General features: G+C 34.9%; 1 protein-coding gene across 3 annotated transcripts in view; it reads right to left on the reverse strand.

Moving 5' to 3' along the window:
• Positions 1 to 18,976, reverse strand: part of LOC131675541 (uncharacterized) — a 459,806-nt gene that overhangs the window by 269,518 nt on the left and 171,312 nt on the right. For 2 of the 3 annotated variants that reach the window (XM_058954555.1, XM_058954556.1), the window contains one exon: positions 7,788 to 7,931. The exons of the other annotated variant lie outside the window; for it this stretch is intronic. In XM_058954555.1, coding sequence (XP_058810538.1) covers positions 7,788 to 7,931 — 144 coding nt within the window. The remainder of the gene's footprint in view (positions 1 to 7,787; positions 7,932 to 18,976) is intronic. 3 annotated transcript variants of the gene reach the window in all.

The following is an 18,976-nucleotide window of genomic DNA, read 5'->3' on the forward strand; positions in this document are numbered from 1 at the left end:
ATATTTTAGTGCCTTTTTTCATACACGAACTGCAAAAATATAATTGGCAATCACTACATAAAAGGTATGTTCTTACAGGACAATTAGAACAACTTTGTTGCTTGCTTTCTCTGATCGTTTGATGTTTACTTTGCTTTATTTTACCATCATGAATATAACTTTTAGCTATCGATATAGCGAAGTCTTTTGTTCCAACTTTATTTTCATTATTCTTAGCAGCATTGAATATAACAACAGAATTTGTAATGGCAGCCTGGATGAGCCTGATGAAGACTACCCAAGTCCATTTTTTTGACCGAATACTAGGCAATAAATTATTACAGTGTCCATCCTGAACATCGACCCCATCCATGTACTGATTGTAAAGGTGAAACGCTTGTGGGATTGGTATCTCAATTTTTGCCTTTTCGTTCGAACTATATCTCCTTAGTGGTTCTAATGGAGTGACCCTGCTGATGTTGATAATATTGACACTAATTTTGAATCCATTACAGTAATATAGTTGATCCCACTGTTTTTTTCATGTTTTACTGCATATGTACCACGTGGAGATTTTTTATTGACGACATTTTTTTCATTGATACGATTTTCTCTAACAGTTCCAGTGCATCTCAATTGTAATTTTTTCAAATGTATAACAATAACTAAATTTGTAAAAAAGTTGTCAAAATATACGTGGTACAGGGGAATTTTTCCAGGAGCTGTCATTTCGAAAAAAGGTTTCAATAAATTCATAATTACACGAGAACCCAATGCACATTTCGCTAATTTTTCTCCTACTACAGAATTTTTTCCGCAGTATAAATTGAAATTTAATAAATATCCATCAACAGTCTATAGACCCCAAAATTTAAGTCCAAATCGCGTAGGTTTTCCGCGTATGAATTGCTTCAATGACGTTTTAGCATATGATTTTGGCCATCATTTCATCTATTGACAGAGCAGTTCCCCAGAAACCAAACTTCAGAATATTTCTTTGAAAAATTTTCATCAATTCACGAACACACCACGCCTTATCGTTTGGATTGTTATCTTTAGCCTTCGAGTACTTCGATTTTGATTTTATATTTTCAAACTTAGATCGTGACATTGCGGAAGAAATTATTTGACAAGACAAGAAAGGGTCTGTCGACCAATAATCTCGCTGACTTTTTCTTTTATTGAAAGAAGTGATTATAATAATTCCAATGAATGTATTCAACTCAGCTAACGATAAATTTAAACCATTTTCTTTGCATGCATCGATAATATACTCCTTCATTTCAATTGAAAAAAATATATCAAAGAGTTCCCTTGGCTCACTCTTTCGTATATTATTTTTTGCACTTTCTGTCAATAAAATTTTATCGGTACATTTATCGGAATATGTCCTTTCACCATCTACCCAATCAAATACATGTTCATTTTCTAGCTTCGCTTGATCTTCTTCATAATTAATTTTTTGAAACTTTCTGGTAAATAATTCTCGGTAATTTTGCGTCAGAATAATTTTCAGAATCAGAATTAGAGTCACCTGATGAACCGGAATCATCTGCATTTGGTATCAAAACCGTTTCATCATCCTTTGAGGTTTCAACCTCAGAATCACAAGAAACAGATCGTCTCGTACGCTTTTTTGACATTATTATGAATTTATTGTGACGAACTATTCAATTGAAGTATTTTACTTGTACTATGGATAATAACTTTTTTTGCCCAATATGACAAATCGTATCTGAGGACTACAATGAATACATAACAAATATTGAAATTTCGAATGTACATTGACAAAAAGACATTTCAAGATGGTTGACTAATTTTATTAACACATAAAAGCAGACCAATTCGAAACGTTATTATCTAATGCCAGCAACAAGTGTCCACCATTGGAAAATGCGTGTAATCAAGTTCAACAATGTTTTTCTCGAAAACTAAAGGCTTACATGAAATTGCCTAAGAATAAAAATGTCTTAGAATTGATCAAAAAATACTCTCAAATTTTTTCAGATTTTTTGCAGACATTTTTCAAAAATTAGGTTTTAGCATTTTTCAAAAAATAAAAAATTGTCTCAAAAAAATCTGAAAAAATTTGAGAGTATTCCTTGATTAATTCTAAGACATTTTTATTCTTAGATAATTTTTGTTTAATCCGTTAGTTTTCGAGAAAAAAAATAATGAACAAAAAATGCGATTTTATGCAATTTTTTGCATTTTGGCCGCCATTTTGGCGAAAAATACATATATGTAAAAATTTATCGTTAAACTTCAACAAATTTGTGCACCGATGGTTGATGATTTCACCATGAATTCATGCGATTTCTGCCTGAAAAAAAATCATAAAGTTTGAAAATGCGATTTTTTTGCAAAAAAATCGCCATATCTTTTTTTGCAATAGAAATTTTCGAATTTGAAGCCCAGATTCTGATTCAGCAGACAAAAATACATAAAGATTGATATGTCGGACCCAGTTATTACTTCGTTGAGTACCTGAAATTCAGCTACGAAAAGTTAGTCTAAAATCGACCGTCTTGGTCGTTAATGGGTTAAGATAAGAGGGTAGGTAGTAAGCATAGCTGCATATGCGCTCCCCTCCTCCTCCGCGCGCTGTGATCCACGCTGAGTAAGAGCGTAGGTGAGAGAAAGAGAGAGCACGCATCCTCAATTTAGAACTATAGACAGCATGCGTTCCCCCTCCTCCGCACGTTCAGGCCCAATACCAAACGTATGCGTGTGTACCTAATATACACAATATGCATCCTCTAAGGTACATGTGGCATTGGCTCTAGTTGTAGAACGCTAGCCTGCCAACCCAGAGGAATCCGGTTTAAATCTCCCGTCTGTCTCTTCATTTTTTTCAAAAATCGTCGCCATTTTCTACTCGTTTCATTTTTAATAAAGCAAGTAAATTGTAAATAATATATATTTATAACTTTAAAAAAAAAAAAAATTTTTAATTTAATTAGACTGAAAGCGCTAGGTATAGGGTCCCTAGGGACTAGGAGCCCTAGTGACTAGGAGCCCTAGAAACCTTCCTCAAACAATTATAAATAATTATTAACATTAATAATAATCAACACTGAAGCGTTAGGCCAGGGAATCAAAGGGTTAAACCAGGGACCCCCCACGAATATTGTTAATAATAATTGTTAACATAATTGTTAACACCGGAAGTGTGCTGGAACATACATTGCTATACTACTCAATAAAATTGTCAATAATATTTATAATTTTATAAAAAAACATTTAAATAAATTAGACAGAAAGCAATAGGTAGGGTCCCCAGGATCTCGGAGCCCTAGGAACCTTCTTCAATATAAAACCCTTCCTAAAAAAAATATAAATAATTATTAACATTAATAATAATTAACATGGAGAGGTTACGCTGGGGAACCGAAGGGTTAAGCTAGGGACCCCCGCAGGTTGGCGTGAAACATACATTGCTATACTACTGATCTCTATGGTGATTTTAAGTTTAATTGAATTTGCAAAGTTATATTTGTTCAGTAAATAATTTATGTTTTTACATCTTAATTTCATGAGATAATGCAATCTTTTTTTCTTTTCCAGACATATTTTTTTCAACACGTACAATTGAACGTATGCGTGCGAAATCGTTAATATAATGTGTTTGTAGGCAATTAGTATGACTGATGTACGTACTTTTTTTCCTTTCTTTTGCTCCGCGGTTTTTGTTTGTTATACTGTTAATCATAAAAAAATAATGAATTGAATTTGATAAGTAATTAATTCAAAAATTATTCTAAAGCCATAATAACACTAATGAGTTATAGCATTAATAACAAAAAAGAATTATAACAAAGTATAAATTTGCATAAATGGCTTGGCAACTTCATTATTATTTCTATTTCTATTATTCTTTTAAATATTACTTGTTCATCTACAGTTAAAATTACGTATAACCGACACGGTCGTTATACATAATGCCTTTAAAGATAGATAAAAAAAGATTTTATATTAACAACGTTAAATTTATATTTTATAATTGTTACTTTTGATAGATCTTGTGTGTCTCTTTTTCATAATTTTTCTGATTTATTTTTAAATTTTTAAAAATAATAAAATCCTTTTGTAAAAAAGAAAACTTAATGAAGTGAAGCTAGTTTATTCGTGGTTTGATTGGCTGAAAGATAGTCACATGAATAACTGTTATGTAATAACATATGTATACTGTATATGCTCGTAAAAGATTACTACAGATTTTCGTAGGTTAAATGTTCGAAAAGTGTACCAGTATAGTTGTCATGAATTTAATATGAATGATTGATTTATTCATACTAACCTCAAAATAAAACTGTGTGATATCTTAGTACATAGAGAAATAAATTAAATTTTACTTTATGCAAAAGTTTAGCTTTAAATAAACTAAGTAGACAATAAATCATATAAATCAGTAGATTATCATGATAAAATATATAGTTATTTCGACTTTATTAAGTTACGTAAAATATAAGAAATATTTTTAAAAAATGCACTGATTACAAACCCCAAACGTTTCAAACCAGAAACGTTTCAAAAACGTTTTCTGGAAAACTTTTAAACATTGATGACTTTTAGTGAAAAAAACGTTATTAAAACGTTTTTAAAACGTAATATATGTCCGCGAGTAATACATTTTGAATTCGTTTTACAAACGTTTTAAAAACGTTTTTTATAAAAATTTATACAATAGACCAGTATCACAATACGTTTTTAAATCGTTTAAAAACGTTTTTAAAAGGTTTTCAAAACGTATTGTGATACCAGCCTACTATATAAATTTTTCTGAAAAACAGTTTAATAACGTTTTCAAAACTTTGTCAAAACGTATTGTGTTATCAGCCTACTGTATTTTTATGGGAAAACGTTTTTAAAACGTTTTCAGAACATTTTCGAAACGTTTTTAAATCGTTTTCAAAACGTATTCTAATAGTTCATTGTATATGTTTTTCTGGAAAACGTTTTTAAAACGTTTTTAAAACGTATTTTGATACCAGCCTATTGTATATATTTTTCTGAAAATCATTTTTAAAACGTTTTCAAAATGTTTTTAAAACGTATTCTGATACTAGCCTATTATAGAAAATTTTCGATAAAACCTGTCTTAAAACATTTTTAAAACGTTTTTGTAGCGTTTTAAAAACTTATTACTAGCGGACATATATTACGTTTTAAAAACGTTTTAAAAACGTTTTTTTCACTAAAAGTCATCAACGTTTAAAAGTTTACCAGAAAACGTTATTAAGACGTTTTTAAAACGTTTTGTGCTCATCGAGAACATGGATGTCCACTGAAGTATGTTATTTAAATCATGCAGGATATAATTATAGAAAATTATAAAGATTTTAGAACTTATCTCATATTTTGATTGTATGTTTCAAACTTCTAGATAATGATTTTTCAACACTTCTTCGGATGATAAAAACTTATAACTGCACTGATAACGTTTTCAAATTATGAATATCAACGTTACTGTATATTTCTTTACAAATAAATAATACTGTCGGGTATATCTCAGAACAAATTACGGGAATATTTAAATTTTCAATTTCGTTAGTAAAAATTAAAATGAATACAAAAAAAGCGCAAGAATTGAGCACGCACTGCGCTTTATATCAAAAGTCTATTTAAACATAGCTCAGATGTTATTGATCAGTTCTAGATTCCTTGAATATATTTTTGAAGTATATGTTTAACCTTTCAATTCTTACTATATCAAAATATTCTAATAGTCTCAACCTCGTATTTTTCATATTTTCACTATTATACGTTATGTTTAACGTCTGCAAATGTTCTGATAATGAATTAAATGAATTATCAGATTAAGTTATTCACATGAGGTATACCAATAGAATTTTCAATTTGAGAATTGATTAGATATTGTTTTCCACCCAATTATCAAGCTTTATTTAAAGAATGTTGGTGCAACGATTTTTTTAGAAACATGACAACGTTATCGACAACAAACAAAATGTTGCAGAAATGTTGCGGCAACATAGAAATGTCTACTTTTATTTAATGAAAAATGTTACTAAAATGTTTTTGCAACATGTGCAACTTTTCAGTAACGTTATTAAAAATCAACATCGTTCATTGCTGTTGTTATAACAATGTTGATAAAACATTTTAGAGACGTATCACGGATACTTCAACTTCTTTGACAGAAATTAGAATTTCTGCAAGCCCGGGCTGAGCGTGAACAAATTATTTACCGCGGTGGATTCGAAAAGCACATTCGCTTCGTTGGAAATGATGATGCTGGGCTGAACACTACTTGAAGAATATAAAGCTACGGTGAACGAGAGAGAATAGGAATGATGATCAATCAATACTCATTATCAGCAACTTACATTTATTCCACATACAATACAATTATCAGTTAATTGGTCGCTTTACACATTAATTCGCCGCGTTGGTTCTCGTGTGATTGAACTCACCACAAATACATCATTTAATAAATCACCACAAATACACAAATACAAATAATCATGCAAACAATATTCAAATTATCGCTGAGGTGTACAAAGTAAAGATAGACACGCAGTTTTCCGGTCGAGACAAATACTACGGGTTGTTGTCTTGTCCTTGATTCCTCTAAGTAGCTGGTCAGCAATTATTATCTCTCGGATACTCAAATAGCACTCAGCTGCTTTCGACTAAGCTTGCGCGCATCAAGAAGAACTTGGCGCTACTTGTCGATCACGCTTGATCACTACTTGACTTCTCAAGTAGTGATCAAGCATCTCTGCAACACCCTACATCTCTCTCTCTCTCTCTCTCTCTCTCTTTTCCGCGCTCTCTTTCTCCCAGATCTTCGCCATACCAGCCTCCTACCTCGCTCGATACAGGAATATAACCTAAAACAAAGCGACATCAGGCATCGATAATCGGTTCACATGGTTCCAATGCCCGGCTCTGGCAATGGCAGAGGAGAGACCTGAAGGCAAGAGAGAGAAGCAAATAGGGTGGGCTATAAAACAGATAGCGCCCTGTCACAAACGAATAAGCAAAACACTATTACAACAAAGATATAACATGCTAGCGATAACTGTACTATGCAACAGTATACTAATTGCAACCTCTTAACAGCATTCTGAACACATCCGTGCAATATTTTTCATCTACAGGGATTTCGGGACGTAAGTGCAAAACATCATGGCAACATTTTTGGAATGTCGCAATTACAATTCTAAAACGTTGCAAAAATAATAGAGAGGGAAATGGAAAAACAAAATTATTCTCCGTTTATATATTAAACACAATGAATTTATACATTTAACAATGTAAGTTTAATTTTTTATCATCACTTTATTGGTAATAAACAATTGTATTAATTTGAATAATCGAAATTATTGTATTACTAAAACTCGATCCCAAGTGACATACTCCGTAACCGATATTTTAGACCTTCGCTTTAAAATTTGAAAATGATAATCGCTTCAAAATAATTTGCTTTAAAATGACGATCTTTTCGCAAAAATTTATTATTTTTACACATAGAATTATTATCAATCGATGGGCACTCAAGTTAATAGAGCATTTTAGCACTGATTTATTTTAGCAAAATGATGAATGATTACATACGTGAAAGTAAAAAAATGAAATTGAACGATAAACAGAGTATCGTTATAAACGCTTGCATATAGTTTTATAAAAAACCAGTATGAGATATTTTACAATAATATATATTCCTACAAATCATGTCAGTAAAATAATTATGCAGAAATTATTCATGTACATCGTGCATGCTTATTATTTCAAAACTTTTCTCGAACACTTTAAGATATATCTCAATTTTAAATGTTACGTACGACGAGCTAACATCCTGACGTACGGGTTTACCAAACATGCCAATGCTGCAGTAACATTTTCGTACATTCTAATTTCCAGTTCCTTGTAAAGTTCGTATTTTTTATGTTGAAAAAAAAACATTACTATATTTTTTCGTTTCAGTCCTGTAATAAGAATACTCGTAAAAATTGATTGTTCCAAAAATTAAAAAATATATAAAAACGAAAATTCAGGAGTATTGATGACTACATTTATAATCATTACGCGAAAATATTTGTAAAAAGGATAATATAAAGATAATATCAAATTTCTTTGCCAATTTAAATTACGCCGAGTAATAAACAAAGCATGCTATTGACGCATTACAAATTAATATCCTTCACACTATGCTGATGAAATAATTCGCATGCCACGTTTCTTTCAATGTTCGCATTTTTACGATGAGCTGATACTCTGTATATATCTAATAAAATACGTTATTATCACATTATCAAACACATAAATATCACGTGCGTGTGCATGACAAAAACCATATTGACACTATCTCACTTTTTTTATTTAAATACGTTACAGGCCTTCCGAAAGGAGGTCTTAAAAGTTAGCACCCAACAATTGAAATATTGAACAAATCTATAAACTAATTGCACCATTCGATTAGGTGGCTTTTCGTTAATCACATATCGTTTGTGCTTTGATTATGCTCATTTTCTTTATGTGAAAAACAGATAAAATTAATTGTGGGTGCTGGCGCTAGCACCCTAATTTGATTCTTCAAATATAGTGGTTTATATCGTGAAAATAATTTTTTACAATATACCAATCGTTAGTGCGTCTAACGTATTATTGGCACCCAACATAAAATTATTAAAAAGTTTATCATTTAATTAAATAAAATAAAATAATACTCTTGCGTATTTAAGAAGGTTATTATGACATTGTTTCGCGCATGCGCCTCGAATGGAACATTGTTACTCAGTCGGAGACTCAATGCCGTCTAATAAACCGAAGTAAACTAAATTCAACTGAAGCATATTGATTTAATTCAGCCATACTGAGATACAATAATTCAACTAAACTTGAAAACAAAACCAATCGTACAAGAACAAAATTAAGGAATATATATATTTTCGTATATTTTAATAGATTTAATTATATTTATGTTGGTTAATGTAGATGTAGCTATAATATTTTTTTCGTCATCACAATTGATCCTGAACGTGTAAAATATATGAATTTTGTATTGCAAAGAATTAACAAATTGATTCATGAAAGAACTCGCATAATGTTCTTATTTGAAGCTTTGTATACCATTGTTATATCCATGGAAAGTTTTACTTTTTTGATTTTCAATCTTTGTAAGCCTGCGCATTAACTATTACAGTTGCGACGGGGGAGAGGGAGGGGAAAAATAAAGTGACAATTATCTTTCCGGTCTCGCACTGTCGCCAGCGGCGTAGGAAGCCGAGCGTACGTAACGTGTGCAGCTTTATTTTGTTTGTTGGGCGCCAGCTACCGGGCTCTCGCGTTAGGAGAGTGGGTAGCGCTGCAACGTTGGCTGGTTCGACTCGGCGGAGGTGGTCCTGCCGGTCGCTGTGATGGTCGGGTGGTTTCCCCGCTGCCTCCCTCCTCCGATCGTCGTCGTTGGTCTCGCGCTCGGGCTATCACCTGTGGGGGGGGGGGGGGAGATGAAAGTGGGAGCGCGAAATCCTAGACTGAGATCATTCAGGTTCGACACAGGGGGACGCGCGTCGAGCGAAAGAGAGGAGGGGGCAACGGGTGGTTTTTACGGGCCACCCACGGCTGCGGCTCATTCAGCTAGTCAGGTGTAATTCGGGGCACGATGACTCTTGGCTCAGGAGCGGGTATATCAAGTGAGGCGTCGCAGGGGCGCCTCGGCTGACGGACTAGCAAGCTGGAGTGGGGTTCCCTCCTCCGATCCTTTACCAACTGGTAGCGCGGTCTCCGCGACAGCGATTATCAAACTGGATGGCGATTGAATTACTCGCGCGCGCGCTAACTAACTACGAAACCGATCGCGAAAGCTACGGGGGATGGGACAATCAAGTGGGTGTAGTCAATCATAAAACCAATTTAAATACGATTCAGATTTATTAGGCCAACAGTCCCAAGATCAGCCCAGTAGTCAACCCTTCGCGATGGTTAGCTTGATCTAAGTTAACGGGGGCGCGAGTGGCGTACTACGACGCGAAGTTGATTTAAGCGGACAATAGCTCGGATAAATAATTTCGGGTCTCGGACACAGTTACGCGATGTCGAGATGTTTACTCGCGGCGAAAATTCCAGTTCACTCGAGGTAAATACGCACAGGAATTCGGTCGGTCGTGCAAAGGTTAGTCATTACTCGCGATGTTGTTAGCACTTCGTAGCGATGATCGCGTAAGGAAACAAAGACGACCATGCGTACCGAAACTTTGCCGGTCAAACGAAGGTCTGGCGCGACTCGCGTAATGTTTTCAACCGGCTCTGGAGAAGGAATTTATAGACGCGCGCACTTAGAAAACTTGTTTCTCGGATATCAACGGTATAACGATGCACAAGACAATGCTCGGAAGGTCGGTGGCGAAAACACGCATAACAACGAGGACGGGCGCGCGAAGGTCATGCGACATACCCGCGCCACGGACGTTCGGTAATCACGCGGCGATTTCGTCTTTCGGACACAGGACAATAAGACGGCGCAACAAGGAAATGTTCGGAAAATCAACGGCAAATATGCATGATCGCGAAGCGTAAAGCGCGCGAAGGTCGTACGGCACTCCCGTACCGCGGATGTTTGGCAATCACGCGGCAACTTCGTCTTCCGGACAATGAACACTACGACAGCTCGACAAAAAGATGCTCGAAAGGTCGACAATAACTATCATCGGACGCGCGAGGGTCGTGCGACACTCCCGTAACGCGGCGGTCGGCAACCACGCGGCAATTCTACGTTCGTCGATCATGCGAGAACTAATAGAGGAGAGGCGTACTTACTCCGGCAAATTTTAAGAGTGATTGCGGTTGCGGCCACCGCCGCCAAAGCCGCTGTAGCGTCACAGCTACAAACGTCGTTTGCGTTGCCGTTGTTGCTGTTGCTAAGCTGGTGCTAATGCTGATGCGGGTGCTACTGCGAATGCTGATACTGCTGCGGGTGCTGAGTTATTACTAATGCTGATACTGCTGCGGGTGCTGAGCTATTACTAATGCTGATACTGCTGCGGGTGCTGACTATTGCTCACTAATGCTCACTATTGCTCATTACTGCTCACTATTGCTCACTATTGCTCATTACTGCTCACTATTGCTCACTATTGCTCATTACTGCTCATTTATGCTCACTATTGCTCACTATTGCTCATTACTGCTCATTTATGCTCACTATTGCTCACTATTGCTCACTATACTTGGGCACTCGTGCGGAAATTCTCCTTTGTCGGCTCCAGGGCTCAGCGGCGCACTGGTCAGCACCGGAGTTCAGCGGGTACTGGCGCGCCGTTTTTCGGCGACGCGCCGCTTCTCCTAGCTTACTTCCCCTTAGTTATTTGTTGATTGGCTGGCTTGTTGCTAAGCCGGGTCTCAGCGCCGTCTATACCGATATTTTTCGCCCGCGCAATTTATTTATTGGTCAGGTCTTGGCGCCTAATTTGCCTACTGGTTACAGAGATAGCGTCGGTTTTGTCCTATTAGCCTAGTTACCCCTAAGCCGATAACGATTGGCTGGTCAGTTAGCGTCGCTTGTCTATCCTTTTTCTATCTATTGCTCGGACGGTCTTGCCGATTCCCCTCGCTCGCGTCCGATTGGTCTCGTATCGGCGGTCTCGCTCACTCTCACGCGCTCGGTTGCCCCTACCTTAGTCTAGCTAAGTCTGCCTCAGTTAACGGGGGCTTGCGATCAGCTGATCGCGGCTGGAAACTTTAAGGGCTCCCAGCTTCCCGGGGGAGTGTCGGATCGGGTCGTGATGGCGTGAGGGGTTGTACGCGGGCGTAAGGGTCGTGCGCATCGGTCAGGGAGACTTCTGGGGGCCATAGTTCGCGAGATCCAGACGTGCGTGGGTGGGTATATGCGATCGTGGCTGTTCTGCCGCGTAATGCCGGTAGTGTATATTTTTCGTGTGATGACGCATCATCACACAGTGGTTGATGACCATTATGAAGTAATTTCTTTATTCGTCCAATACAATTTTTAAATCTGAAAACTCAAAAATTATTTAATTTTCTATGTCTTCGTACATGATTTGCTAAATTGTATAAACAATGCTTATCGTAAGACATGTAACGACGACCATACAATCTTTGAAAATTTGAAATGAATATGCACATCAGTTTTTCGGCATAATCAACGCAAGAGTTAAGTTTACATATCAGTAGATTGCTAAGTATCTTTATTGCAACATGTAGAACTACAAAGTTGTTGTAATTAGCTGAAGATAAGTATTCTTTCGTGAAAATGATACCAGTGTATAATATAATTTGCTTCTATTCTGTGGCTTTAAAAAATTTTATGTAATTCATACTTCTTGATTTTTTGGCAAACCCATATGGAATATAATCTGTTAAGTTGGTCATGGCAATTGAAATACGACTAATAATAATTGATAACAACTTACAAGAGAAAGAAGTAAATAACCAAATAAAAAGTAACTTCTAGTAGACACCAAGAAACACCATCTGCATGTGATCCACTGGAACTTAGGTAACTAATCCTAGCTTTGATATTTTAGTTAACAGTGAGTTTTATTGTTAATTTTTTTTCAATTTTTATTCGAATATGCAAAGGGCAGATAAGATGGCCAAAACTGCCTTTGAGCCATCGGATAAAGTGACTTAGCCATTATGTTTTGTATGAATAGAAACTTCTTTTCCTACATTTTCAGACCCCTATACTAAGGTGGAACACAATGAGACCCTATTTTGTGTTCTGGGATTTTTTAATGATATCTCGATCAATTTTTAAGCTAGAAAAAATTTTCTTTTTGGTTTTGTAGGGCTTTTTAAGTTCTTCAAAACTGTTTATTCGAAAAAATAACTGGCAACAAATCCAAACTATTATAGCGTTTTGAAATTTCCAAAATTTTTTTCTCGAAAATTAAGAAAAACACTTTTCTGGAAAAGATATATTTTGTTTATTTTTACTCTAAAAATACGTCTATATTTTTGTTAGATTTTTAAAATTGGTGGAACGACCTTGAATGAAAACCGGCTACAAACACCATTTTTCGCTTATAATGCCTTTCAGCTAAACTTTACGATAAAATAAATAGCACCATTGGATTCTACGTCAGAAAATACATCGAAAACATGTATTATATGTTGTAAACAATCTGAGGTTACCCTTAAAAAATTCAAGAAACAAACGAGTTCTCTACTCGTCATCTGATTAATATTCAAAATTTTCGATATTCCAGGACAAGCAAACCTTTTCTTCAAAATTGTAATGAATGTTTTTTTTGTATTTTATTACGTAGAATACAATGGTGCAATCAGGTTTATTGTAATGCCTATAGCAAAAGCGCTGGAAGATAAAAACCGAATTTTTTTGTGAATATTTGTGGTTGATTGCTCGTAGCATTTCTATGACATACTCTACCACACAACTAGTTGCACTAGTTGTATTCTATGCAAAAAAATACATTGAAAACATGTATAATATTATTTAAAATAACTCCATGCCGGCTAACTCGGCTGACTGGAGTTTTCTGCGCATTAGAAACTGCACATTACGCAGTTGCAGCATTGAGCTTCTGCGTTTACTGAATTCACCATCTCAATAAGGCCCCTGCGAGTCAACCTTGCACAGTCGACCGAGCGTAAAGGGCGTACAGCGCCACTGTTTCCAACATATACATACATACATAGAGTAGCGAACTACAGGAAAAGCCATACTTAATTCAACACAAACAATTTTTTTTCAAGAAGCTAATGGGAAAATTAGTAAATTGATGGAATTGAAACCTACCTCGATTAGGTAGATATATGTATAATAGTAGATTTTCTTATAATTAAAATACCAAAATTCATTGTAAACGTTTGTAAAGATGTAAATTATTAAGCTGATATGACTGATGATATAATGTTTAGAATATTCATCAATTATTTTTGTCTCAGTTATAATTTCAAATCAAATTTAATGATTCCTTTTTAGAATGAGTCATTTTAATGTTCACAGTAAACGATTTGTTCGATTGTATATGATAATAAAATATATAAAATTAGTCGAGTATTTTAATAATAAGTTAGTAAGTTTCTTGGTCGTACCTACAGTATTACTCTTATATCATTTGAATTTTATATTATTTGATTTGATATCACAATTTAACTTACTTTAAAAATTCATGATTGTGATAGAAATTATCAATCAGATAATGCCTTGAGTTCAATAAGACAGATTTTCTATTTTATAACGAATTAAAATAATCATTTACAAATCTTTCACAAATGTAGTATTATCTTCCTAGAAAGTATGTAAAAAAACATACTCAATTAATTTTTAAAAGTACTTTCCATTATATAAATTATCTGAGCTTTAAATAAATCTATTTCAGCTTTTTTCATAATATTTCCATGCATAAATTACAATGTGAAATCTATGAAATGTATTAAAAAAGATATAAAAAAGTTATAAAAAATAACATATATGTTATAATGTAGTTTTCATTGATTTTTTTCACAGTAATCGCACAAGAATCTATTCTTTAATTATTTAGAAGATAAATTGGTTATTTTTGAAATTCCATTCAGTTTATAATTAAATACTCTTTTATTAATATTTCACATCACTAGAATAGATATTTTTGTTGCAAAGAGAAATATTGTTCCTATAACTGTAATTTATGGGCTGAAAATATATGAAATTGTAATATTGGGTCGTATTAGGTCAAACATTTTTCTTCATCTACATTCTTGATGTAAGTAGTAGATTCTTTCTCTTTCAGATGTGAATCAGTATGCCTCGATTGCGGTTTATCAGAAAAAACATAGTCGGAAGCAAAAAAAGAATTGACACATATGAAGCTGTTGTTTTGGCCGACTATTTTGCTACAGATGTTGCAGTTGGAAATATTATGTGTGGCAAGTGCAGCGGTTTCGTACATTTAGAAAAGCCAAAACAACGTAAACTTAAAGAACCGAAAAACGTAGTAAGTACGCCACAATTCGACAGTCAAGAATCCGTTTCATCTTCAGATCCACCATCACAGCCTTCTCTAGGTTATAGTCCATTGCAGAAAAACGTCACTATTAAAGAAGCTATTGATATACCTTTTAGAAGAGTATTATTTACGCATGATTATTGTTGCCTGTGTCAATGCAAATCAGGAATTATCAATTTTCCTTTTGAAGCACGACGTCAAGCTTTTGTTGAAAGGGAAATATATATCCCGGAAGGTAATCGATGCTGTCACAAACATTTATTAAAGAGACGATTTTATGTTGAAGATTTGAATAGTCTAAAAATACATTCGAATTCATCGTATAGCAATAGCTGAAGATATTACTAAGTTATTCAAATCTATAAGTATCACTTCAGATAGAGAATTACACGACAGAATCGTTGACTTTTCTATATCTGAAGAAAGAATTCGCGAGTTTACAGGATTATGCTGGGAACAGCTAATAAAATTGAAAGATATGATGGTGTCTTTGAGAAATACAGATAATCGGACTGTTACACAAGCTACTGTTGTGTTTCTATTCAGAATGCGAACAGCTAATTCAAATGAGATGATCCACTTTATTCTTGGACTTGAACGTCATCAGTAAGTTTTTGAATTTTGAGTCTATTATGAAGTCATTTGATAATGATGTCTTACCATCGCCCTTTAGTTTAAAGGCCGTCAATAGAGAAAACTTAATTCGTAATTATTCAACAATTCTTCTCGAAAAACTTCGCGGTGTATCTGATAATAATCTTGCACTTGTTACTGACGGCTCTTATTTGGAACATCAAAAAAGTTCTAATAACAAATGTTAACGAAGATCTTATTCAGGACATAAAAAACTTCCTTTCTGTAAGTCGTTTACTATATGTATTACAAATGGTCTTGTTGTTGATGTATTTGAGCCGTATTGTGCTAAAGAAAATGACGCAACTATTTTACAAAAGATTTTGAATCCCAATGACAGTGATCTGGAGAACTCGATGTGCAAAGAAGGTGATGTTTTCGTACTTGACCTGGGCTTTTGAGATATAAAATCGCAATTAGAAAATTATAGATATCGCGTTCTTATGCCAGCTTTGACAGGTAAAAATAAGAAACAGTTGTCACCGGAAGATGCAAACAAATCTCGGTTTGTTACAATACTTCGTTAGGTAGTTGAAGTTATATATGGTAATGTACCTCAAAAATACAAGTTTCTTCATCATCGTTTGGACAACCGCTATCTGCATGCAGCTGGTTTGTATTACCGAATAGTTTATTTTTTAATAAATAAATTTGGAAAATGACTTATTACCACTGTTTCTTCAGATAATGAAATATTACGGTATATACTTAAAAAAATTCCAAAATAAATAGCTTAGCTATAGAAGTTAAAGACAGCAGATATAGCAGAAGATCCAGTTTATTTGAAAAATTGACATCTGCTGATCTACCGAATTTTCCTGAAATGACAGAACAGGATCTGAAAAAATTATTTACAAAAACATATCAAATAAAGCAAACTATAATCCTATTTGGCTGAAATGATGGGTGAGACGAGTGAGGTTAATGTAGGCTATTGCAAAGTGTCCCCTGATCTTTTTAAGGTAGAAGCTAGATCAAGGTACTAGGAAAATACGCTGTACAAATCTTATATCCGTTATAAACCTGACGCTCTCAGCTGTGCTGGCATTCTACGTTATTACTTTGAGTGCTAATGGTGACAGAACGATCGGTTGTTTTTCTACCGTGGTCGCCGTTATATACTTTTTATTATATGCTAGAATGCAAATCTACATTGTCAAACCAGCAGAACATCTGACAAAAATATATGAACAAGATCACGTGATTCCCGTTATCGAAGATAATAGTAATCATGAAGATTGATATAGATTACGTGATTTTTATTGTTGTAAAAACTTATCCGGCTAACCCTTTATTAAATTTTTCGTAAGGACGTAAAGTTGAAATTTTTCCAGGAAAACACAAACATTTGTTCACATGACTACTATAATTTCGTACTTTGTGCAACTACTGTAGCCACTATGGCATTTAACTTCTTGTATGTAGACCTTTGAAGGTGCAATGCAGATTATGCCATCTATCGTAACTTCATGATGGATTTTCAATAGAGTGATACCATTAGTTACAAAACTTTTGCAAAATAATTTTGCGTGCATATTTACCCTTGGACCATTTGAATGTGGCCACTTTGTCACGCTTTTAAAAATTAACTAACTTTTTAGTTTTCTTGCGTCCTTTCGGCTTGGTCTTTTTTCTCTTCTTGAGACCCATACCAAACTTTGATTTTAATTTCATGGCGTTAAATACAGCGTAAGAAACTGCTTTTCCACCAAAATTAGAATCCTTAGCCAAGACTCTATTGAACGCTTTTTCAGTTAAAACTTTGCAATACTTCTAGTCTGTATATCTCGATTTTTCGAGTACGTTATATTGTGTTGCTTTCAAGCTGCGTTGTGAGAATTGATTCCTGGATCACCGTGAGCTAAACGTGCCTATAACTTAGTTCCTGGTCCTCAATATTGATAGCCTCGAATATGAAGCTTAAATGGAAGTTAATTGATTTTATTTTTATTGATATATATTGATATTATACTTAGTCATGTGGTTCGTTAACGTTCAAACTTTATCTCGTGAATATGAATTTCAAAGAAGAAACTGTGAAACTTCCTGTAGAAAATTTTGACGTCATCGTGGGGGAAGATAAGTAACATAAGCATCATGAACAAATTTACTGACAAATAGTATCAAAGCTATTTTTTGTAGTCCATCCAACTGTGGTAAGATCAACAGTTTTTTGGCGCTTATCGCTCATCCCAATCGTGTTAGATTCGAAAATTTTTATGTGTAATCAAAATCTCTCAATCAGCCAAAGTATAAATTATTGGAATAATGTTAAAGCCGATAGATGGAGTAAAGTATTTTTCGTTCAAGGAGCACGAATCCTTGATCGGTCTCGATAATGCATTACCTAATCCGATTTTTATATTCAACGACATTGCCTGTGAGAAACAGGACTACGTACGTGCTTTCTTTTGTATAGGTAGACATAGAAGCGTCGACTGTTTCTATCGCTCGCAAACGTACGCACGTATTCCTAAATATCTCATTAGAGATAATATCGACTTATTGGCAGTTTTTCGACAAGACGAAGCAAATATGACACAATATGACGATCATGTGAATTCTGATCACTTACAATCAATTTAAAGAACTTTTTGCAAACTGCTGGTTGGATGATAAATACGGGTTTTTATTGATCGATAAAGATAGAGCTATAAACTATGGAAGATATCGAAAGGGTTTTGATTGTTTTGTTATAAATATATCACGATAGTAATTCAGTATACAGTCTCTCGGCCATTGTTGAAGCGTCTACATGGCTGATTAATTATCAATGTGAAAAACATGTGCTTTCTCAACTCGTAAAAGCGTAAGACACAATAAGAAAAATATATAGTTTATTGAAGCATACGCGAGATTATACCGACGAAGTCTTGAATAAGACATTCAAACCAATAGTCGATCTTCTTAAAGCCATAATAAGCGAAGTGGATCAAATGAAAGATTTAATAAGTGAGTAGAAAAATCTTCCCGAAGCTCTTCTTACAGTTAACAAGCCGAAATTTCTAAACAAAAAAAAAAATCAAAATATAATGTGGCAGGGAATTTCGGGGGGTTTGACCGCGCTCCGAGTTCTTCCGCCACAAGGCCTGTTTGGCTCTACCCCCGATTATTTAGGGCGCCAGACCGTCGGCTGATTACGGCGATCGTCGGGGGCAAGGCCAGTCAGGTTGTCGCGTATCCCGGTCTGCCTAACGGCGACTGCGCAGAGTGGGCAGATGGGGGAATACGCGTTATGTCTGAGCTTCAGGCCTTTGGTGTCTAACTTTCCTTCGATTTCTCCTTGACTAGAGTACGCCGGCAGCTCAGGTGATGACTCCTTAAGTCAGGTCGTGAGGACGTTCGAAATCGCGCGTATATTACCTAACGAGTGATCCGAAAATATAGCGAATTAATGAGACCCGTATATAACCGCTCGCGGCTGAAAA

This window comes from Phymastichus coffea, unplaced genomic scaffold (genome assembly GCF_024137745.1).
Source record: "Phymastichus coffea isolate CEN01 unplaced genomic scaffold, Cenicafe_Pcof_1.1 PCOF00025, whole genome shotgun sequence".
Taxonomy (NCBI): Eukaryota; Metazoa; Arthropoda; class Insecta; order Hymenoptera; family Eulophidae; genus Phymastichus; species Phymastichus coffea.